Here is a 24,732-nt window from a genome sequence, read left to right as displayed (position 1 = left end):
GCGGCGGGGCCGGACCGGGCCACTGCGCGGGCCGGGGGGAGCGGCCGAACCACTGCGGACGGGCGGGGGGAACCGGCCCCGCGCCCGGGAGCGGCGCCGGCCCCGGCGCGGGCTCGGCCGGTGACAGCGCCCGGGGACAGAGCCCGGTGACGCGCTCGGGGACAGCGCTCGGGGACAACGCCGGGGAGCGACCTTTCGCACCGTTCGCGGTCCCGCCCCCCCGCGCTGCCTCCCGGCGTGCCCCGCACTGGGGTAAAGGTCGCGGCGCCGAGGGGCGGCTGGCTCGGCGGGGACGCAGCGCCCCGGCCCCGGTCCCGGCCGCGCTCCTCACCCGTCCCGTGTCCTCGCCCACTGCCGCCATGGCGGAGCAGCCACAGCCCATCAGCCCCCTGAAGAACTTCTTCGCCGGCGGCTTCGGGGGCGTCTGCCTGGTGTTCGTGGGGCACCCGCTGGACACCATCAAGGTGAGACGGTGCGGGGCCGGGGGCTGGACGGTGCTCGGTGCTGTGCGGGGCGGCCTCAGGCGGACTACAGCTCCCGGCAGGCACCGCGCGGGAGCGGCGCGGGGACTGCGGCGGACTACAGCTCCCGGCAGGCACCGCGGGGGCTGCGCTTCCGGTGCGCGCCGCGGGAGGCGAGGCTGGACGCGCCTATCGCGGCAGGCGCCCCCTGGCGGCACGGAGGCCGCGGGATCCCCTTAGTTCCTTCACGTTTATAGTGAAAAATCGGGAAAAGAGCGTCGTGTTCCCGCCACTGGAAGGGGCTGGGAGTGGGGATACTCCCACCGGCCCCGTGCTGCGGCGGGGCCCAGCTCCCCTGGGCCAGGGGGAGGCCGGGAGTGACCCTGGGGGTCCCACTCAGGTCCAGAAGGAGCTGGGTTTGTCATCCTAATGTCATCCCAGCAATTAATTAGTTAAATACATTAACTATTCAGTACATTAAAATTCAATCTCTTCTCTTCTGTAAAGGGCTAAAACGATGTCAGTCTCTCTGTTGATACCTTCAAGGCCAGTCACAAAACATACTCTGTAATGGTCAGAGGTGTTCTCTGAATCAAAGTTTAGACAGTAATGTTTAATAAAGTAATGTTTTCCTCCCCCTCTCACTAGGTCAGACTGCAAACCCAGCCTAAGCCACAGCCTGGCCAGCCCCCACTCTATTCTGGGACCTTTGACTGCTTCAGAAAGACTCTTGTTGGAGAGGTACTGTGACACCTGCCAAAAATATCAGTTGTTCCTGTATGTCTCAGGAATGGAGTTGTGTGGAAGTGTTTTCCCCCCAGAGACCATACAATTCTTGGGTTATCAGCTGAATTGACTCTAATTAAAACTTTTTAAGCAGATTACAAAACTTGGGGAATGCTTAGCATCCATGTGGCCCAGGTACATGTCTCTTTGTTTTGCTAAGAAATGTTTTTGATTCAAAATATCATGATATTAGTATCTGAGAGTATAGGCTGGAGTGAATGTTGGCAGTTGTTTTTTGGCCTTATTGTGTTTGGTGGAATCTTGCTGTCTTTGTTATTTGGAGTCATCTCTGAAAATCCTGAAATAGCTAATGACTTTTGTGTATACAACTAGTACTTTTACTTTCTTCTATAAAGTGTTATGTCATCTGTAAGAAGGCAGAGGATCATTAATTAATAGATTTTTTTCTCTTTTTCTTTTTTTGAGAGCAGAGGATCAAGTAAAGAAGTTTTGTCAGTCTTCTTCAGAAGGTGGACAGTGGTTTTCACTCCTGAATCATATATATTATGTGATTGAACTAGTCTGTTTTGTTTTTAGAAGGGCACACAGCCTTGATTGAAAGTTTTTAAGTGACACAGAACCCAGTTTTCTGTTTTGTAAGTTTTCCTTGCAGCTGTTTACCTGTTGGTAGCTATTTGGAAACAATGGCTGTGCCTGAAGTCTAATTTCTAACCGCTGGATCTCGTTAGGTAACTCTCTGTAAAATGAAAGATCTGCCTCATATCTGAAATCTGCTTTCATTGTGGTATTAACAGGTTGTTATATAACCAAAGTAAATCTTGCTTCCCTGGTCTCTCCCACAAAGGAGTGGAATGCTGTGCCAGCTCTGAATCCCTGGCAGTTTTTAACACCCCTGCTGCAGCACAGACGTCAGAGCTGAGCCATAATAATAGCCTTGTGATGGGAAGTTCAAAAGCAGTGCTGCTTCTCCACTCCTACTCAATACTCATCCATTTCTATAATGAAAATTATTAAACCTCTCTGCCACAGTCTTTTCCTTCCCATTGCTCATGGGGAGGTTGAGCAGCAGTGGCTGGTCTCTGTCAGCCAGGTGCAATTTCATTGCAGAGCCAGTTGTGCCTGTACAAACTCAGCACTGGTTTATTGGGGCAGTGGGAAGAAAGGGGTGCACAGACCAGCAAATATTTAATTTGGGCATCTTGCCAAAATTAAGGCAAGTAGAGGAAGTACCTAGGAAGATAACTACTTTTTATTAGAAAAAGTTTGGTTCAGAGGCAAGAGAAATGAAATAAATGCAACTGCTGGGGCCTGCATTAGGATTTTTTCATGTGTATAGTCTATGAAGGGGAACATGAGGAATGTGTAAAACATCAGAAATACAATGTTTGGTGAAAAACTTTTGACTTAGGGTAGGAAGGAAAAAATAATTTGCCCTTGAACCCATTCCAAACTGCATTCATGTGGGGAGTGAAGGAATTCAGGCTGCTCTCCCTGGCTCTCCCTTTAGTTAGAGAGTGAATTCAATTCAACATTTTCAGGTTCACTGTCGGGATTTGACAACTTACCAATAAAACACAGGTGTATTTTTGTATGTAGCTGAGAGACAAAGTGTTCTCTCTTGACATAATCTATTATAACTTTTATTCATGTGGCTTTTAACTTCACTTCCTCATATTTGAGATGTATGTACAGGGTGATGGGTGTTGCCATAGAAGGGCATCAGTGGTGCTAGTGTTTCCCAGGAAGGATAATTTCCCTCTGCAGCAGGCCCTGAGCCTCAGTAAACATGTATAACTGCAAATAAACAATAGTCACCATTATCCCTCTGATCAGTTTGACTGATCCTATCCTGGATTGTCGCCTTCCGCTTCTCAACAAGTTGAACTGTGTGCAAAGTTTATGCAAAACCAAGTAATTCTTGTGATAATGTTTCTTGCAGGGAATCCGAGGCTTATATAGAGGAATGGCAGCTCCTATTGTCGGAGTGACACCCATGTTTGCTGTGTGCTTCTTTGGATTTGGCTTGGGAAAAAGACTCCAACAGAGAAAACCCGATGACGTTTTGACGTGAGTTCCTGAGTTAATCAGGCACTTGGGAAAGGCATCCTGAGGCTGTGGCTGTGTTGTCGCACGTTGAGTTGTGGTGTAAATTTGTCTCCTCTCCTAGGTTATAAATATCGTTCTAGAAAATAAAAAACTCGTGTTTTAATGCTTCTGGAAGCGTGGGATTGATAACACAGGCTAAAAACAGACAGTGTGTGGGCAGGTGAGATGCAATTCCCTTTCTACGCAAGAAGGAGCCATTAAGGAATAATTCTGTTTTAGATGAGTAAAGTGAGAGTTATATAATTATTGCCTGCCAACAGTCTTGCTATTAACAGAAACTATGGGAGAAATAACTTCATGGTCAAGCAGTCTTGACAACATTCACAGCCCTGAATCTCTTTTCCCTATTAGTTGTGGCTCTTGCTGTGTCCCTCCATTAGGATATAAGAACAACCATAGAAGTATTTTACTATTATTTCTGAAAAGAGGTGTTTATGAGCAGCCCTCCTCCCAGGCATGTCTAACCTTCTGGAAAAGCAATGAGAAGCTGAGAAAACTTCGTGTGGCTTTCTACAAGCCAACTTGGGCATGAAGAAAACCCTCTCACCCATGACATACTCCCATAATGTCTTTGCCAAGCTGTGATTTATGGCTCTACAGGAACTGGGCTGTAGCTTAGCAACATTTTATTCCATTATTTGTGTGCTAGGTAGGAGCTCTGTCAGAAAGCAGGAGTCCATTGTGTGGAGCCAGGCGTGGTGGGGTGGGCAGGGGTGGTTTGGTTTCTGTTGAAGCTTTGCCTGTGCAGGAGCTGCCCAGGGGGTGTGAGCACACCTGGCTCAGGCCAACACAGAGCAAGCTCCCTCTGCTCTGGATGGCTGGAGGGAAGCAGTGCTGAGATGCTGGGGCACTGCTCACTTACCCTCTGTTTTACCACAGTGATGTCCTCGTGCAGGAAAGGCTGAAGGGTAAGGCCAGGGAAATAGTCAGGAGTGGACAACACAAGGAAACAAATGGGCCATGGGCTGATTTCCAGCAGCCTGATCACCTCAGTGCCTTATGTTTTATACACATGATACCAAAGGGAAGTTTTAAGGAGCAAGCTGGGGAAGGGCAGCATAGTTTTTTGGGTGTTTATGTAGAATTCCTCTGAAGTAGAGCAGTGGGAGAGAACGAATAAATAGAGGGTGGAACTGTCACTGTGCCCAGCTGTGCTGCACTGTGGGTGCAGACCCTTAGTGCTGTGGTTCTGGGTCTAGAGGCAGGCAAGATGGTCATCGTTTGCCCATGCTGATTTTAAAAGGAAGTTGTGGAAGGAAGAAGGAGAGGACAGGCTCATCAGGTTCCCATCTTTTCTGGGGCTGAATAATCCCAAGGTGAGATAGAAAACTCAAAGCTCATTTGTAGCGGGAGGTGCACATGGAGTGGTGAGGGAGGACTGAATGGTCTGGAAGATCTAATGAGAATTTGGGAGTCTTTACTCTTAAATGGGTAAGAACTGGAATAGAATACCATCTCTTGGGCAAGTGGAGAGAAGCTAGAGGTGTGGAATTCAGTTACAATGAGATGTTAGGTCATCTTACAAGGGGAGGTAGCAGGAGGTTGGATGTAAAAATAAGTTTGTGATGGAGAAACTCAGCCTGTTTAAGGGATTTCTAGCATGGATACTTTGTCACATGAAAGCAGGTGCAGAATGTGTGGGATAATGGCAGGTTGGTAGGACAGACTCGACGATGGCAGAGGCTGAAGGAGTGAGAGAGTGAGAGCTTACAGAAGGGAGGCTCCTGGCAGCACAAACAGGAATATGTGTGGAATCCGGGGTCACTGAGAAGAATATAGGAGACTGGAGAAGGAAGAGACTGTTGGGAATAAAAATGAATGGGGAATGCTGTAGCAAAAAGTGCAAGTAGAAGGAATATTAGCACATAACAGTGGAAGAACTGAGTTGTGGTTGCTGAGGGAACCAGAGCTTTGAATCCTAGAGATCTTAAACGTTTAGCTCTAATTATGCATTGATGAGGCACTTCTGCACTGATCAAAAGCAGAGGATGTGTTTCAAGTTCCACTGCCAAGTTCATGTGGAATAGCATAATCTGATGATGCAGGGCTTTTTCTGCCCTTTGTTTCCTGTGTACTGTGTTGTGTTAGGGTCTTTTCTGTTTCCTCAAGGCAGATATCCTCAGCTGTTTGCTGCTGGCATGTTGTCAGGAGTGTTCACTACAGTAATCATGGCTCCAGGAGAGAGAATCAAGTGCCTTTTACAGGTAAGGCATTGGATGGTGGTAATGGGAATTTAATTTTCGGGGCCTTGTCTTTCCATACAAGGAATTTCTTCGGTTAGTGCATTTACTCTGTTCTGTTTTTTGGCAGGACTGAGACAACTGTCATTTAATGCATCTGTGTCATGAAGAAGCATTAAACAAACTCACTGTGACAGTTTAAGTACACATTCATTGCTCTATTCATTTTACAGAGCACTCTATTCATTTTACATAGCTATGCTATGGCGTTTTATGAGGCATCAGTGGATGCCTCAGTCCACTGCAAAGTATGGAAAATCCAGTTTTTCTGAATGAAACTTTTTCTAAAAAAAGTGCGAACCTTCTAGATCATAAGACTCTTTCTGGTGTAAAGATTTTCTGTTACTCTGATGGTTCCCAATACATAGCTAAGGAATGCATTTCAAGACAGTGTTCTGACATTTGGGTGGCTGTTAGCTCCGCACCTCCTCCAGGGTTTTTAAAGTATTGTTGGAAAATGCAAACCCGAACAAGTGAAATGCCATCTTTAGCAGATGTGGGAAGCTTTGCTTATTTCAAAATATGCTGAACTCTGTTAATATGGTGAGGAGTGGTCACATGTTAGTTCTGACAGACAGGATATTATGATGGAAGCTTTTACACACATGTAAGTTGTTTGAATTTCCCTGAACTATTTGAAGAGTACTTTTTGTCAGTGTAGAATTACCTAACTGTTTCAAGTTTACATTGCAGAAAAATAAGAGATAATCTATTCTCTGCATGGAACAGTAAAGATATCCTCAACTTGAATGTGAGAGAGCTGCTTGAGGAAGAGAGGCAGAGGTTTCATAGGCAGGAGTGCCTGTGGAACGAGTATGTGCTCCTTCCTTGCTGGAAACATGCATATGGCTTTCTAACTCTAGGTGGATGATTGTGCATCAGCCAGAAACCTTCACTAGTCAGAAACTATCACTTTAATCCTTCAGATCCAGGCAGCTACAGGTGAAACTAAGTACAGTGGCTCTCTGGACTGTGCCAAGCAGCTGTACCGCGAGGCCGGGATTCGTGGGGTGTACAAGGGGACGGTGCTCACCCTCATGAGAGGTAACAGACAGAACTGTTCAGATCCCTTCTGGGGGGAGACTGTAGGATAAGAAGTCTGACACGGTATGGTAGATCTCACCATCCCTTTAGCCAGCTGGAAGGGCCATGTCACCCCTTTTTTCTGTTTGTTTTTTTTTTTTTTTTGCAGTCTGCAGAGCTACTCCAATGCCTCAAAGGGCCTGAGAAATAAACATGAGATTCTCAGTGAGTGAGGAAGAGATTAGATGACAAGGATCAGAGGGATATAGGAAGTAATTAAGATCTGAGAAGGCAAGAGGAATGAGAGACTTCAGGAGAGGAGCAGAGAGAACAAAGAGAAGAGAAAAACACAAAAGTGGGCTTTTTTTAAAATTTTCTTCTTTTTTTTTTTTTTCTCCTTGAGAGAAGGATTGTGCCTGTCTGTGACTGTTGCTATGTAATGCTGGCTGCTTTAAAAGATGTGATGGCAGCAGTTATGCTTTCTGCCCACTTAAGTCTGGGTTATTTTGGACTAGGATGTCATGACCCCTCTCTCAAATACAACAACAACAAAGTAATTGTGCCAGACCCTGAATCCTTTATGTCTTTCAGTAATTCCTCCTTGAAAAGCTGAAATTTCTGTATTTTGTTATCTTAGTTTAGGAATTGGTTCTATCTTCTGCTTCTCACGGAAGTGTAGCAGCCTGCAGGGTAACTCTGGTAGTGTCCCTAGCCAAAGGCTGGTTCTCCAGTTTAGGCATGAGCTAAGAATGGGCTGTGGGAGTAACTTTAAAAAACCCAGAACAAGACCCATCAACTGCAAAAATACAATCCTAAAATAGAACCATTAGAACTAATAGTGTGCAAAACTCTTGAAAACTCTGATATACTGTGCAGTAATTAGGACAGTTTAGAGCTGTTTCATCATTAGTCTAATGACCAGCAGACAGGTTACAGCCTGGCTTGAAAGGCTGCTGACATAAAAGATGTTTTCCCAGTTCTTGCCTTGAGCACCTGCTCTCCCTGGGAAAGTTCAGACTCCTCTCTCTAGGGCAGCAGAAGATTTTATTTTGTTTGTAGAAGAGGTTCAGAAAAGGAATCTGGATGTACTTAGTGGTGTTGCTGGGCTGGCATGGGGCTGCTGTGCCTCTGGGCTTCGTTTGGTTTCCCACTCCTCACAGCCTTTGTTGTTTACCCACCAGACGTCCCAGCCAGTGGAATGTACTTCATGACGTACGAGTGGCTGAAGAACATTCTGACCCCTGAGGGAAAGAGGTCAGTGAAATCTCACAGTCATCACTTTCTGGACTTCCCAGACTCTGCTGATTAATCTCCCCAGTTAGGAAGACACTTAGAGCAATATCATCAAAACAAATTAAAAAAAAAAAAAAAGTTGCTTGCCTTCTGAGTGGAGCTGCTTTGGTCTGGGGTTAACTGACAATTAAAATAATATTCTGAGTTCTCTCAGATTCTAGTTTGGATCTTATTGGCCAACTAAGGAATACTTAAAGTATATCTTCTTACTTTCAACTCTGTATATCCACAAAATGCTGGGGGGCTTTCTTGGTTTTGGGGGTTTTTTTTTGTTGGTTGGTTGGTTGGTTTTGGGGTTTTTTTTCCCCCCAGAGCATCTGTGTGTGTGCTGAATGAAAAGATTTGAACCTTTGGGGTGGAGTTGGTCCATTTTGCCCACGGGGCTCTAACTGTTAGAAATGTTGCTCAGATACTGCACTCTGTCTGCAGCATTGTGCTGCCTTCTGGCTGTCAGCCAGGCTGTCTTTTTGATTGTCATCTTAGTCAAAACACATGAGTTTGACTTTTTTCCCTTCACCATTTTTTAATTTTATTTTTTTTTTCACTTTTCCCTCCCGCCCCACCCCGATCCTGCCGCAGCGTGAGTGACCTCAGTGTGCCAAGGATCCTCTTTGCTGGGGGCATGGCTGGCATCTTCAACTGGGCAGTTGCCATTCCACCAGACGTGCTGAAATCCCGTTTCCAGACTGGTAAGTTCCATGCCAGCATGTCATGGCCACACTCAGTGTGGTGCTCCAGGGAATGGAGGGCAGTGATGGAAGATTCCGTCCAGGAAGTAGCATGTCCAAGCGCTGCTGGAGACAAGTTCATGAAAAACCCAAGTGTGTTCGCAGCTTTTTACTTGGTTTCCTCATAAATTTTTGGCAAATCAGGCTGCACTTCTCTATTTCTGCCTCCCTGATATATAATGATCCTGGTTTGAGGTACTTGATTTGAAACGTAAGCATAGAACTCATAATAACAGAACTGAGGTTTTGTTACAAATGTAATTCTCTGGGAGGTTTTGTTATTTCACATCAGATATAGTTGTATAAATTGTAGCCTGTGCTATCTGCAGCTTGTAGTAACAGGGTGTGGCTTGTTGGGAACATTGTTTTTCGACTGGCAGCTCTGCTCTTTAATGTCTGTGTCCTAATTATATTGAGGACGGCCCCAGGCCTTGCACTTCAGCAAGATTTGACAGATTTTTCGTTGGTTTCTCTGAGAGTCCTGTCAATGAATAGTTTTGTTAAGGCTCCTCATAGTCTCTGTGGGCTCAGCTCTCCCCTGGACAGTGACCATTTCTACTGAGTCACAAGTCATGATAATCTAGTGCAAGAAACTTAACAACTACTTCTATGAGCAATGGCTGCTGTGCTGATCTGGTACTGCACCAAGAGCTGAGAGTGAAACACATCCCAGCGCTGATCCTTGTTCCACTGAGCCAGTCCCCAGTGCTGCCGTGTGGATGATGTGGGTTCATGGTGGTTCTGTTTAACTGGGTTGGTTTGTGGAGTACCTGTTCAGAGGGCTGGCAGAGGCAGTACTTCCCCAAGCAGTGTCAGGAGAAGGAAGAAATTGTTCTTTGAGCAGAGTAATTTTTTAAAACCACCTCAGCAAATCTGTGTAATATCAACATTAAAACAGCCTGTACTTTTCACTTGAGTCTGTTGCTGTCCTAAGCTGGGACATGTAATAGGATAATTTTCTGTTTCTTATCAACCAGCTTCATCAGTTTTTATATCTGACATTCCTATCATCTAACTGCAGCTCTTGGAAGAGCTGTGATCAGCAGTGCAAGTAACAGCTCAGACTTCCAACCCTGAGAAAAGTTATTCTCCTTTCTTTCCTCCCCCAATGACTTGATGATGTAAATTCTTTGGTGATGGTAAGCACCTATCTCCTGTTTACTGAGCCTTTACTGAGCTGTCTTGTTTGTTTGTTTGCTGTAACAGTATGAACAGTATGAACCTGTTGAAAATCCTGGGCTGTTACATAGGGCACATCCTTCAGCCCTTGTGACTGCCACACGTCTTGGCTAATGTGTTGTGCATCCCTTTCAGCTCCTGCAGGAAAATACCCAAATGGCTTTAGAGATGTGCTGAGGGAGCTTATCAGAGAGGAAGGAGCTGCATCTCTGTATAAGGGCTTCACAGCTGTGATGATCAGGGCATTTCCTGCTAACGCGGTGAGTACATTGTCATTCTGGGTGGGTTTGGGGGACTCGGCCACTCACAGTGAATGTTTGCCTCCCGTAAAGGACATGACTGGCTGTTTACTCTTGTATCATTTCAGTGAGGTTCTTGTCACTGCAGGCACTTTTGGCTGTTGGTGTCCAGGTTCTAAAAATATACTTTGGTCTAGGAGGAAAAACAAGTAAACCTTTCTCTAAAGCTTTACATTAAACCCTTTGATGACTTTCTCTGACAGTTTTTCTCTACTGATTTTACATCCATCTGTAGAAAATGCAGTAAGTTTGGACTGGCTTCCTCTTCAGTAAATAATGAGCCTACTGGAGTCAAAGTTCTGCCTTTGTGTAGAGGGATATAGTAGAATTCTTGCCTCTGGTCCAAGATTTTTTTTTTTATCCTTCCTCCTTCTGTATCAGCCACATCAGTTGTTCAAAGTGCTGCATTTCAAAAACCTTGTTTGGAATAGATTTTTAGAATCCTTATTTGTTCTGTTCTTTTTTCCAGGCATGTTTCCTTGGTTTTGAAGTTGCTATGAAGTTTCTTAACTGGGTTGCACCCAGTCTATGAAGACTAGAAAGTCTGGAAATGAGAGGGGAGAAGGAAGAGAGTGCAAGTCTCCCTCAAAGGAATAAATGAATGATCACTTTACATTTCAGGAATGATTGTTTGCCTAATACCATTTTGCCTTCCTCACATTCTTTAGGTGGTGCTATGTGCCATTCAGAAATGCAAGCTGTAGCTCTGAAACAGAGTTGTTGAGGAGTTAGAGGTGATAGACCATCTTCTGAGCCAATGTACCACGGCAGTAACACTGACAACAGGCAGCTGTCACTGTCACACACGCTACCTTAAGTACTTCCTCATGGAAGAAGGGGACACATCTTAAAATGTAATTCTTTATTTACTGAAGAAAAATGTAGCTATTAACACTGAAAAACTTCCTTAAAATAATTGTTTGGCAGCAGGTACTTAACTCTCAGGGCATATGTCAGCAGCTGTACATGCTGGTGTCTGCAAGCAATGTCAGCCAGTGTTCTCATCTCCTGTAGTTTTTCAGTTGTGGCTGTTTCTCTGTTGACAGTGGTTTTAATCTTCTGTGAATGTACAGCAGCAAACACAGAACTCAGCAGGGGAGGCCAGAGCTACGTTTCAGTGGGTTAGGGGGTGTTGCAGGTACCATATCAGGTCTTGCACACTGATCTTTTCTGTGGAACCAGGACACGAAATGCATCATGCTTAACATTTGTACTGAGCTTTACTGAGGCAGCCAGTGGGGAAATGTGTCTGATTAAGCTGAACTTTTCTCTGAAATCCCTCTCTGTCCCACTGAAGATAGCCCAAATGTGATTTCAAAAGTACAGCACGGTTCATAGTGACCCATGATATATTTGATTAATCAAGTACTGTATCCTAGGATTCAATTCTTTACATTGATCTGAGAAAATTTAACAGCAAGAATATCCAAGAGCTGAATATCTCTGACACGAGGGGGACACATTGAAGGGGTTGCTGGCTCTGCAGTCTTGTCTAACTTTATTCTTTCTCCTGTTCCTTGTTTTTCTCTTAATATTATTAAACATAATCCCATTTTCATTTGAGAAATGACTAATACTGAGAAGCAAAAAACAACTTTTAATTTCTTTTGTTTGTGATGCAGTGTTATTGGAACTCAATAAAGCTAACTGCTGCTTGGCTAGAATGTGTGCTCAGGTTCATTTACTTTTTGCATGGTCATACATGCTTAGTTTTGCAAAAGTTTTCCAATTCTTAATTCTGAGATGTAGTTGGGAAATAAGCTGTGTCGTGCTGACTTTGATTGTTAACCCCTTGCCTTTTAGCTTTTGGATTTCTGACATGAGCCCTGGAAAGAAATGTTCTGCACTTGGTATGTTTGTCATACGAGTCCCGGTAGGTTCTGTGTCAGGGGTGCAGGTTTTTAACTATAAAGCAACACACTAAATAACACAGCTTGGAGCAAATAACACATACTTTGTGGAAAGTACTTGGCATGATCTGTTGGCCTGTACCACGAGGACACAGTTTTCACCTTAGCTTTCCACAGGCAAGGTCAACCCTGAAAACTTCCCACCCAGTTCTGCTGAGAAACCTTGAATGCCGCTTTCCTTCCCAATTCTTTGGAAGGACCAGAATGGAACCTACCTTCCCCAGAGTCCACATCTTGTGTTTTACAGGGTGGGGAGGGTGTGTGAAATCAATGGGGTGACCCCTGATGTGGCAAAATCTCAGCCACTTGGAGCTGTCTCCACATTCTTGCTGCTGCCATACCCACCACAGCCCTTCCCCATTCCTCATTGCTCAGGAGTTCAGGAGTGGCTGCTGCTCCTCCTCAGTCATTGCTGCTATGGATGAATGAAATACTTAAAGCATGAACACTGAGCTAATACTGGTTTGGAGAAGTGGTGATTAAAGGGCATGAACCTCTTAAATGGTTTTAATCACAATTTTGGGTTTACTGAAACTAAATCCAAGCTAGTTTCAAGCAGTTCAGGTCTGCTTTAGTGGCTCTGTGCTGCCTCACCATCAAACACTACCCTGTACTGCTCTGGGGGCTGCTTTGGCCCCTTATTGATGCTGAGACTATGATACCTAGAAGCAACTTTCAGCTTTAAGAGGTGTTATAAAGCTGGATTTTTTTCCTTCTGTTTTACTTACATGTTTCAGAAATACTGACACCTCTTGGGAGGACAGATGTGCCTCTTCTTTCTTGCAATTCCGGACACTGATGCTTAAAGCTGCCCATTCCAGCTGCTCTGTCAAAGGCATCCTGCTGAGCTCCTAACCTCCCTGGGACCTGGGAAGAGCTGAAGCAGAATCCTGGTTGTAAATGCTGCTCTAGGCTGGTTCCTGAGGCAGGTGCCCAGCAGGTGGCTGTCGGGTCTGCCAGGGCGATGGACAGTCCAGAAGGTCCAAAGGCAAGATCAGAGGTTAGGAAGCCAGCCCAGCAGCTGCTGCTGGCAGGCCACTGGGTCACTTGAGCCACTTGCAGCTTTCCAAGTTGGGCTGCAAAGGTTTCACCTCTCTTTCATGACAGAGAGGCAGCTGGAAGGCAGGAGCCTCTCCTCCCCATCTGCCCTGCTGAGGAAGACTGTGATTCCCCAGGCCTGGTGATGAGCTGTGCACTGTGGTTAATGCTCCCTCCCGTGTCAGTCCTATCAGTCTGGAGTGCTGCAGACCATGAAAAACATATAATTCTTGAAGACCAAATCAGGGACTAGTAATGCCCTGAATCCAGGGCTGCCTCTTGCTTGGTGCCCAGCACTTACATTGGCTCTGCTGTCACCAGCTGAGCCCCGCTGGTCGTGGCCTTAAGAAGTATTTGCTCTGGAAGACTGAAATATTCCGCACACTCTCTAATACTTCAGTTGTTGCTAGTAACTATAAACTCTCTTCCTTCTTCCAAACTATCCTTTTAAATATTTTTTTTTTAAATATTTCTGTTCCTTTTCCCAATTTGACTTATCCTAATTATACTCTTCCCCACTCCAAGGTTTTTGCAGAGCTTTGTGTTTTGCATGATAACATTCTGTTGTTTAACATACTTGATTTCATTTGGTGCTTTTAGCTAAGTAAAATATGGCAAGAGACAATCAGGGATGAGGGGCTGCTTTCCATCAGCTGCGGCAGGAGAAGAAGAGATTTGTAAAGGCTCATCAGACATATTTGCTTGCTTGTTCAAAAACTGAAGCCAAGATGCTCTGGAAATGTTTAAAGATCTGCTTATGTCTTTAAAGATTCTGCCATACAAAATTTGCCATTTCTTTGCCCCTGCCATTTCTGTGTGCATCCTCAGAAAAAGAGTTTCCTGCACTCTGAGGACTCTTTTGCTTTCAGAAGCCCAGATTTGCATTCAAATGTTATTTTCTAATTTTCCAGATTGTTGTGGGAATTCAGGCAGTCTATTTGCAATTTAGGGGCACACAGTAAGAGCTGGTACACTAGGTACCAGCAAAGGATACCAATGATATTTGCCTTTATGCTGCTTGTGCTCGTAGCATCTGGTTTTGCAATATCAAAATCAGTGTGTAGAGTTCCACAATACTTTTGTGATGTACAAATCCCTGTCCCATTCTGTTTTGATGCAAGTGATTTTTTCAGCAGTGATTCAAGGTGCCTGGAAGTATTCCAGAAGTGATTAATGATAGGTAAATCTTCTGTGCTTGCATTTCTCTGCCCGTTGCGTGCAAGTGGCTTTTGTGCACACTCAGCATTGCTATAGTGACAGAAAGGTCCTTGGAGTACCCCTGGCAAGTCAGTCTTGATCACATTTGGCTAATTAAAGGCAGCTGCCTGTTGGAGGCACACACAGTACAGACTCTCCAGTTTGGAAAGGACATTGCAAAGTATATCTTACAAATGGTGAGTAATGTGAAGAGGGTGCATTTACTCATATTTCTCACAGGACAAGACATACAGTGTGTCCAGTGAGGACATCAAGCAACATCTAAAATAAAAGTACATTTTATATCTTGTGTACAATTAAGCTATATAGGTCGTTGCAACTGAATGCAAAAAAATTATGGAAGAACAGTTTAAGAATTATTGAAAACTGATGGGGCTGCAAAGCCTTGGCACAAGATGTTCCTAAATTGCTGGTTGATGGGAGCTGGTAGAGTGTGCTATGGAAGGCATAAAGAGTGGCTTTCACCACTGTACAGTTCACAGGATGACAGAGGAATTGAGGCTGGAAGGCATCTCTGGACATGGTCCAGTCCAGCCCTCCTGCTCAAAGCAGGGCCCACTAGAGCAGGTTGTTCAGGACTGTGTCCAGCTGGGTTTTCAGTATCTCCAAGGACAGAAACTCCTCAGCCTCTTGGGCCAATCTGCTCTGATATGCAATCACCTTCACAGAAAATCAGTTCTCTCTTATGTCTAAGTGGAATTTCATGTATTTCAGCACCACTGGATCCTGCTGAGGAGAGCCTGGCCTCTGTCTCCTAAACTCCCTCTCATCAGGTATCTATACACGTTGGTAAGATCCTAATGGAGCCTCCTCCAGGTTGAATAATTCCGTCTTCCTTGGTCTCCTATTGCAAATGTTCCAGTCCCTTCATCATCTCTGTGGTGGTTCACTGGGCTGCTCCAGTATGTCTTTGGTGTACTGGGGAGGCCAGGAGCCCAGAACTGGACTCAGCATTCCAGGTGTGCCCTCACCAGTGGTGAGTGCAGGGAAGGACCATCTCTCCAGCCTGCTGGCAATGCTCTTCCTAAAGCAGCCCAGCAGGCTGGTGGCCTTCTTTGCCACAAACATGTTCATGGCCCATGTTCCTCATGACATCCTGCTTCCAACCACAACGTGTGACCACACTGCTGGCTTGTACAGGTCATGGACTTAAATGGCTGCTGAGTCAGTGGCTCAGACCCACGTACCCTGTGGCACTGTGCTGGTGTCATCGGGTGTGCTCAGCACCGAAGGGCTTTGACAGCACTGCCCAACTGTCCTGATTGAAAATAGATCCGGCTGCCCTGACAGCTGTGTCCTGAGGACTTTTCCTCCTGACCCAGAGGATGGCAGGGAGACGCCTGCCTTGCAGCCGGGGGCTTCCCAGGAGGGTGGGTGTAGGGATTGCTGGGATTCCTGCCTCTTCTCTGCTCTCCAGGATGCCTTTTGGGTACTCAGATCATGGGTGGCTGTGCTCATTCACAACATTGCGGGCTCTGTGGCCCCAGGCGTGGCTCTGTCTGACCCTATTTTACACCACACTTTGTCTTTTTGCCCAGCAGACCCTGCCCTGAGGAAGCTGCCCAGTGAAGGGGAGGAATGGGCTGCCTGATGCTGGGTGCTTGAAATGGAAAATTGTTTCTAATTTAGGGAGATTTGTGTGTAAAACTGAGGACTTTTTCCATTACCTCAGTCTGTTAGAATAGTTCTTCAAGTGTTTCTCAAACCTGGTAAAAATGTAAATGTTAAGTGGACATGGGACAGGATTTTTGCTAACATCTTTCTCTGAATTCAGATCCTTCAGCTGAAGCTCAGACAGTTCAGTTTAAGCTCAGACAGTTCAGTTTAAGCAGTTTATGATACACAGGTTCTCTCTAGACATACTAGAAGCCTGGCCATAAAGATCAGTATCAAAGTTACAGCAATAGGTCATATATAAACTTCACTTCCCTTTGCAGGTGACAGTTTGAGTGTCGATTTGCGGAAGGACATGACACTGTTGCTAACTCTTGGCACTGAGAGTGGAAGCCTGAGATGTTTATCCGTGCAATGAGCTGACTTCCCTTCTTCACTGGAGACCTGAGCTTGGGCTTCTCCCCCAGCACTGCTGCTGCTCTGGGTCTGAGAGAAGTTGCACACAAGCTCTGGATACCTAAGTAAATGTTGAGCTGCCTAGGTATGGATTTCCCAAAGCTGAAAGCATATCCCAGCAGCAATATTTCTCCTTGGTACTATTTCCTAATACTGTTTCCTAATAGTTATTTATTACTGTCAGCTGCTGGCTCCTTCCTCTCACCACTCATGCCATCAAAAAATTCTAAATTATTATTTAACCTTGAATGTTTGTCCCGACAGAGGAAAGGCAAGGAAACTAATTCTCTGTCCCTTCACGTCTTTAATCCCTATGCAGATTTCAGCAGAACCAGCTGAAATGCTGAAAAGGTGTAAAATTACAGCGAGTCCTCCTCCTCCTGGGGCTAAGTCCATGTGATTCAGGAAAGCTCCTGACTGCCTGCATAGACAAATCCTAAAAAAATACTTCCCTCTGAAACATAATCCTCTCGCTCATCCCCCGCCCCTCCCTACCCGCTCACCCTTGACTCCCTATCACTCACTGCCAGGCAATTATTTGCTTCGTTTACTGCCTCCTGGCCGGAGCCAAAGTTCAGGATCTGGCAGTCGATGGCAGGAGATCACTCGGTGGAGGGAACTCTCTGTTCTCCCAGCCCGACCACCCATTTCCCATCGGAGCAGGCGTGCTCAGCTGCAGGGCACGGCCAGCTTCTGCAGTGTGCTTGAACCCTGGCTCCTGCCGCAGAGCTGCTCCTGGAAAGGAGCCTGAAGCTGCGGTGGGCAGGAGGCTGGAGCAGGGTCTCCTGCTCTGCCAGCACCCCGGGAAATGGGCCGGCACCTGCCACTGCTGGGACGGGGAATGTGTGTGGGCAGAGAGCCCTGGGTTCCTTCCCGATCTCTGTCCTTCCCCACAGCCCCGTTGTGTCCAGGTGGAGGAAGCTGGGCTTTCCCAGATCCATATCTGCCGCCCACCACCACCTCCCCTCCATGCAGGAAAAGCTCCATCGGGACTGTAAAGTTCGGTTTCCCCTGAGCTGGGGTGAATCTGTGTCTGCCAGGGGATCACGGATGAGGCAGAGTGACATGTGTGAAATGTCTGTCTCTCCCGAGATGAGCAATTCCTTGTGATGTTAATGAGTTCTGTTACGATAAATTGTTGGGGTTTTCCCCATTTTCTTCCCCATGGGTCCAGCTCATGGGATGAAGCATCTATACATCATTTTCCCTAAAAGCACAGACTGTTCCTGGCATTTCTCTCATTAATGACCACAAAACACAGCGTGTAGCTGTCCTGCTCACCAGTGTGAACACATCCAGGGATGCCAGAGCTGCCTGCTGGTTTGAGAGTCCAGCCCTTCCCTTCCTAAAGACTGGTCTGTGCTGATCTCTCCCCTTGCTTCATTCCACGCTCCCATTCCGAGTACAGGGGCAGGTGGAGAAGGTCTGCAGGGAAATGTCCCAAAGGGAACTGGATTGTGAAGCATGGGTCCTCTGCCCCACTCCCTCAGCAACTAGAATTTATTACAGCTAAGGTTACTCTCTCTGGAAAAGATAAAAGCAGGCTATGTCTCTACGAATGGCCATTGGGCCTCAGATCAAGGGTCTCTCAGCCCAAATCTCTGCCCCCAGTGAGGAGAAAAAGGGGCACAAAGTACCCAGGTTTACCTCCCCAGGGTGCCACCATCAGCTCTGTCATCCACAGCCACACACTGGGATTTACTAGGCTGGAGGCTGTATCCACACCCAGAGCTCCAGGCTTGGTTTCAATACAATCACCTCCGGGACACCTTCCTGTGTTTGGCCTCTACAGTATCCAATGGCAGTGAGTGGTACTGTTTAATTATGCACTGCTTTGTTTCAGATTGGCTGAATGATGGTTTCACTGGTGTCTCTTAAATCTTGTCTTGTGAAAAATAACGTAAAATTGTTCCACTTCAACTTTCCTGAAATAATTTATAGCTTTCTGGGCCCTTCTCCATTGGGTCCTTTTCCAAGCTGATGTCTTATTTAATCTCTCCTTGTACAAAACTCCTGTACAATGATCCTCCTTTCCCCTTGTTTTATACCTATTTCCAATTCTACATTTTGAAATGAAAATATAATAGTTTCTATCAGCCATATTGATATTTTCTATTTTATTCTCTATTACTTTCCTCTGGGCACTGGCACTGCTGGTTAATAAAATGGGTATTGATTACAAAATATGCTTAAAAGTTTCTTTATTGAGTAGCTGGCTGATAATCTGTCTTCTACAGATCCTTCTATAATTAAATTTGAATGATCTGGGAAAAAAAATCCAACTTTTACTATATTCACAAAGCATTCTTTGCTGAAGGTGGTGTATACAATGGGAAAGGAAAGGTTTTTAATTTAATCCACGTAGCCTAGCAACATTTACACCATCGATAAACAAGTACTGTTTTGCTGAACAAAAGACCACACAGCCCTTTCTCCATCCTGGCTCTGTTGGTAGTGATGGTAAAACTGACAGTGCCCAGCCTGCTGCACTTAGGTTGTCTTCTTGCTTTGTGTCCCTTTTGTTCACACTTCAGCTCACCTGCTAAAGCTTTGCTTGGAATAATGGTAAGATCTTGAAGTGAGGTGTCCATGGAAGATGCTCATCTTGATTTTCGTGTCTAATTTTTCTTTCTGACAGAGCTGATAATCACATTAGTCACATGGCTGTTCTACATTCCCTGAAACAAGATTGCCAGGAACCTTGAAATCTGTGAAATGTTTGCCCACGAGTATTTCCTGAAGGAAGATCTTTGGCAACTGTGTGTCACTTCTGAAATTTGCTACAATTCGACATGGAAGGGGAAGATCTTTCCACAGTCACCGGTTTCCTGGGATGTCTGTGTTCAGGAATGTGAATGCATTGCCAAACTCACCTGGGTGACCTGGTGATGAAAATGGAAAATCCAACTTCCTTAGGTACACAGAGGCTTCCAATGGGACATGAAAAATAACTCTGAGACTCATAAACTCTTAGATCCATGGAACATATGGCCAGTGTGTTGTCACTCAGTGACCCAACACCCCAGGGCAGCTTTGCCTGAGCTTTGTCTGCATCATTTAGAGGAGGAAGGTTCCATGCAGGGGACTTTGTCCACAAGATCTGCCCCAGCCCTTCTGAGCCTTTTCTGTGTCAAATAACAGAAACCTCTCCTGGTGATGTGGCTGAAGGTCCTTTCTCCATGGGAGTGACCTGGCACCTGCCCTGGCTCATCACAACCAGCCTGGGCTCATCGTGTTTAAACCCAGGTCATAAATTACAGCTCGTGTGGGCAGAGATGTGACCCCCTTGGGATTCAAGGGCAACATCCAGCTCAGGCAGAACATGGCACTTTCTAAGACACCATAAAGGGCTACAAGGGAACTGTTTGCCTCAGCAACCTGGGAGCCTGGATTGCTGATACAGTGAGTGCTTGCTGCCTCCTCCACTTTACCTTCTTTATTGTGTCTTTTCCTGTAAAAATATGTACTGCTCGAAATTCCAGCAAAAATTTGACCTTTCCCAGCGTACCGGTCTATTTCAAAGTGTATTTTAAACTATTTGCTTTTGACTGTGGGCAGAGGCTGAATCCTGTGATAGGGATAACTGGGAAAGCAACTGTGTCCTTTAACATGAGACACAATCACTTCTTGTTTGTATATACAGCTTCAGTCTGAAAGTCACTGGTAGAGTGCATGGCTTTCCTTTGCTTGAGCTGCAGAGAACTGCAGCTGGAGCAGACCTGTCATGTCTGGCACTTGATCAAATACTTTCCTGAATTATGATAACAGATTTTCATGTTTGTCATTTTTGCCTTCATTGTTTATTTCTTTGATTGTCAAATATCTCAGTTTAAAGGTAACTAATAATTGTTTTGGGTTTTTTTAAAGCTTCAGATGTGCTGCTTCGGATGGAGATAATCCCTGCAAGGCAGGGGGCTGCCCCATCCCTGGAGTGGGTGGCAAAGGACGTCTGCAGCAGACAAGGAGGATCATGAGATTGGCAGGATGCTGAGCATCAGAGCCTGGACCAGCTCCCTCTGCATCCCTCCTGTGCCAGGCTGTGGCCCCACTGCCCCCCAGCCAGCCCCCAACCATGGCCAGGCTCTTGGCTCATGCTTGGCTGCCATCCCTGGCAACTCCTGGCTCTGCTTCCCTGGGGGATTCGCTGGCCCCTGCTGCAGCTGGACCAACTCCCACTGTGGGCACCCAGCACTGGCCCCTATTTCCATATTTTTGTATCCTTAAATTTTATTTAACTTCCGCTTTCCTGAACTCATAATGCCCATATTTTTCCACCATGGGAATAGCTCTTCCTAGTTAAACTACCCTTCCTGCAACTTTCCTTCTGAACTATCACTGTGCAATGTTCAGACTTGCTAACTCCCAAGAAATCCTCCCATATAACCTTTTGCTTATTCCTCACATCATCAAACCCTCTATTTTAGCTGCACTTTTGCTACTGCAAGAACATTTTCTATTCTTTCGTCCTTTTTTCACTTTCCACCCCTATTGAATCCCTCATTTGACATGCATTTTTTTTTCAGCAGCTAATTATTGGCTTCTCCCTCTGGACTATCCTTTGTGTGTCTGCGAGACTTGGATTTTGATCCCAAGCAACTGGAATACATTTTCCCCTTGTTTAAAGCCTCTCTGTAGGTAAAAACAATTTTGCAAATTGAAAGGTGATTTAAATCAGCATTTTTTCTGTAGCAGATTTCTTCCTTTTGAGCTCTGCTTTGATTTCCACAATATTTTTTCTAAAGTTTGGCAGCAAGGTCTTGAGAGAATAGCAGCTTATTGCTTCTGTGATAAACTTTTATCATTTTTATAATCTAATATCCCTGCCACTAAGTGGAAACTTTCCCTGTCAGTCTCTGTGCCTGTTACACAGCCTGGGAAGGAGCAACAACACTTATTTTGTCAGCTCCTAGGACCTCTCAGATTAAACAACTTTGCAATTAAAGTGTTTACATATTACAGCCTCCTCCCTCCTTCCTCATTTCAGGCAATTTCATCAATCAACTGTCTTCTCATTGACTGTTTTTTCTGCAGCTCTCTGGCACTGCTCAGGCCCAGGGTGTTTCTCCCTGGTCTGGTCAAACACCATCCCTCACTGTCAGTATCCTGAACCTCCTTCCTACACAGTCCCCATCCTGGGGTCGGGTGGGTCGACTCATTTTTCTCTGCCCCTTCCAGTCCTTTATTGTCTTTGCTATTACAGTTTCATTTCAGCCCAAGGCCAACCAAAATTGCAAGCCTGAAACACTCTTTCCAATGACACATTTGCAATTTTCAGGATTCTTTGGTAGCAAATCTTTCGTAACCCTGTGCTTAGAGTAAACCCTGGTTTAGAGTGTAAATGAAGTGAGTTTACTTGAGATACAAAGCTAACCAGACAATAAATGGCTAAAATAGCTAAATAGAAGGAAAAAAGTCTATTTCTGAGCCAAGCTCCATTTAATGTTGCATCCTCAAATCCAGTAACCGCCTAAGGGTGTTTTCAGATAAAGAGAAATCATCCAGCTTTTGAGGGGGTTAGTGAAGCAATCACAGTCTGACTGGGCTGTCAAACATGCAAAGAAAACCAAGAGCAAACACTGTGCTTCCAGCTCCGATCTGATTTTGGTACTTGCAATGCTGTTTGTAATGGCCATGTTCCTTTGCGTGGGAAATGGCTTGGCAGGAAAACACTGCCAGCTGTGGAGTGATGGGGGCAGATTCACTCCTGATCCACTCTGGGATGCACTTCACTGCCAGAAAAAGCTACATTCCCTTCATCTCAGAGAGTTCAAATACTCTGAGGAAAGGAGGAGGTTGAGGGAGACAGGCCTTAATTACATTCTTCTTTCTCGTATGATTAAATATGAACAAAAGAACAACTGCACTGCATATCCCCTGCACTGAGATCTCTCTGCAAAGGCACAGGCAGAGCCAAACTTTGCTGGCAGTCTTCTCGTTTCATCAACAAGCCTGTGTTCTGCACGTCAAAGATTGTTCAGGATGACAAGAGAAATAAACTCTACAAAATCTGAAGAAGGACCTGACTGAGCTAAGCCAGACAGAGGGCTTGATTAATAATTCAAAATAGTACTTTGAACACTAAATGGTCTTTCATGTTCCTCTAAGCCGTGGTATAATTCTAGGCTGAATCTTTTCCAACAGGTTTGCGTTAGCTGTGACTCAGAAAAAACATTCCTCTTTAAAGAGGTGTGAAGAGAGAAAGGAAACAGGTTTTTTTTGCATGTTGCTTCCAGTTTCTTGCTGACTGCACATTAACCTGAAGGAACTGACATCGCTGACATGAGTTTGAAAGGGAATCCCCCCCCACAAGTGCAGATAACGTGGAGCATCAGTGTGGGAACCGAGTGGCTCTGAGGTGACATCGGAATCTGAAATGTGTGGGTTTGGGATGCATTCCTGGCTGTCATTTTTCATTTTCTCAGTGTTCTGAAGCAAAAAAAGGTCTTCCTCCAGGCAGTTTGCTTTTAAACATAAGGAGAAACACGGCAGATGAATCCCCTCAACTGGAGGAAGCATGTGATACTGTGCTGGTCTCTGTGCCCCAAACTCCCTTTGCAGATGTTTCTGGAGAGTTTCTTGCCCAGCTGTGGTGGGGAGGTGTGGAAAAACCACTGACATGTCTCTTTGATATGGTGTCAAAATGCTGTCAGAATTTTGGGGACTTTGCTGTCAGAATGACTGCTGATGGATTCGACTGAAGACGGGTTGTAAAGGATGTTGATGGAGAAGATAAGAAATGTGTTTGATACAGGGAGGAGAAGGAAGACTGAGAAGATCATAGAAAAGTAGAGTGGTGGAAATGATGATCCAGAAAAGTAGCAGAGTTTATTCCAGACAAGAATAAAACAAGACTGCATGCACAGAAGGCAGAAAAAAAGCTAATGTGGTTGAACCACAGAGAATAGGAGGGATCAGATATGTGTTTCAGCTGGGAAAGGGTATGAAAAGGTTGGATCTTTCCTAGATGTGAAAGGAAAATGTGACTCCCAAGGCTATTGATGCAATTACCAGAGTCATTGAGAGAAAAACAGCAAGAGGTCAGGGGAGGCAGCATCCTTTCAAGGCTAAATGATGCAAAACCACACATTCTGAGAAACATTTCCCACAGCTCAGAAATCCTTTGTAAACATGATTAACCACAGCTCTAATTGTAAGAAGAAAGACAGCTAATGTTGTGTGGAAAATACACACAGAACGGCTGAGAGAGAGTAAGGCCAATGTCAGAAATACAAGGATAGAGCAAGAGCGGGGCTGTAGCTGAAAGTGCAGGGAATGTCTACCTAAAGTCAGATATGTTAACATCATTGAGACACAGCACTGCAGCAGATGGTAATATTTTCAGAGGCAAAAAGTAATGCTAGACCCCCTAGAGCAGGCTCTGTTCTTCTGCAAGAATTAGTGTAAGTCAAACAAAAAGCAAAGCATTGCTAACACAAAAACACAGAGGCTTGTGTTCCAGAGATGCTGTATCTTCGAGGGCTAATTACAGTAGGCAAGAGGTTTCTTAATACAAGAACAGACAAATCACAAGGAATTTACCTATCTTGTGCAAATTCTTCTGTCCTTTACCATCTTTCTGCTTTTCAAATAGCTCTTCAAGTGCTGTGGATAACTGATATCCATTCATCAAACTTTGAACCCCCTCACCTCACTAGCAGTTACACAGATGGCTCCAGTGAAGTCCCCAGAAGGTGTTTGGTACAGATATCTGAGAATACCATTGTGATAGAGGGTCTGTGGGCTCTTGGGAATGTGTCAGTGCTTTCCTGTGGGTTGGGGCTGGTTGCTGGCCTGCCTGCAGACACACAAGTGGGAGGCTCTGTGCTCACAGCATTAACACAGGCACTTGCCTATGTAAATTGATTTTTAATCTGCTGCCTACATGATGCTGGGTACTGAATGTGACACAGTGTAATGTGGCACTGGACAACCCTAAAATCCATGTACAAGCTTATCTCCACTCATAGATGCACTGTGTAACCCGAGAAAACAACTTCTGATGTTGTGGGATGTTTGCAGGTCCTGATTATACAAACCAAGGACAGAGGCCTCAGCACTCGCTCCCTTCAGCTAATCCCCTCCTACTGACATTATCTTTCTTGCCATCTTATTTCAACACACTAAACGGTGATGGGAAGCTCCTTTGGGCTGTAGTCTGGTCTCACCACTTGCAAAGAACCACACACACCAGTCACCTTCTCCTGACCCAGACCCCGTTGTCAGTGCAGGGTCCTACACTCACCAGGCTCTGGTGAGATGAACCTCTGGGCTCCCATGCTCCCCGAGGCCAGGGCTGTCCTGTTTTTCAGGGGGCAGCTGCTCTGAGTCGATTTAACCCGCCGGCGTTGCCCGCCTGATGTCGCCGAGGCAACGCGGTCCCAGGGGAAGTGGGTTGTGTTGCCACAGCAACGCGATGCTCT

At 45.5% G+C, this 24,732-nt stretch overlaps 1 protein-coding gene and 1 long non-coding RNA gene across 3 annotated transcripts; one reads left to right on the top strand and one right to left on the bottom strand.

Moving 5' to 3' along the window:
- The first annotated feature begins 211 nt into the window (after positions 1-211).
- On the top strand, positions 212-11,740 carry SLC25A20 (solute carrier family 25 member 20). Its single transcript, XM_018068419.2, has 9 exons — positions 212-464; positions 1,110-1,202; positions 3,148-3,275; positions 5,428-5,518; positions 6,481-6,598; positions 7,759-7,831; positions 8,450-8,559; positions 9,913-10,037; positions 10,546-11,740. The coding sequence occupies exons 1-9, from the start codon at positions 360-362 to the stop codon at positions 10,606-10,608; spliced, it is 906 nt and encodes a 301-aa protein (XP_017923908.1). The 5' UTR covers positions 212-359; the 3' UTR covers positions 10,609-11,740.
- Positions 8,460-24,698, bottom strand: LOC108638881. Of its 2 annotated transcripts, XR_001920120.2 has the most exons (5): positions 24,555-24,698; positions 18,852-18,990; positions 17,594-17,805; positions 12,715-12,863; positions 8,460-8,661 (listed from the first exon to the last, which is right to left on the bottom strand). It is a non-coding gene; the product is annotated as an uncharacterized LOC108638881 (long non-coding RNA). The 2 variants fall into 2 exon arrangements; XR_003915601.1 differs by lacking the exons at positions 8,460-8,661; positions 12,715-12,863; positions 17,594-17,805 and adding an exon at positions 18,502-18,576.
- Between the last annotated feature and the right edge of the window lie 34 nt (positions 24,699-24,732).

The sequence above is a fragment of the Manacus vitellinus genome, unplaced genomic scaffold, assembly GCF_001715985.3.
Source record: "Manacus vitellinus isolate BGI_N305 unplaced genomic scaffold, ASM171598v3 scaffold_14_pilon, whole genome shotgun sequence".
Taxonomy (NCBI): domain Eukaryota; kingdom Metazoa; phylum Chordata; class Aves; order Passeriformes; family Pipridae; genus Manacus; species Manacus vitellinus.
Note: the sequence above shows the minus strand (reverse complement) of the source record. Positions and strands in the feature narration are given on the sequence as shown.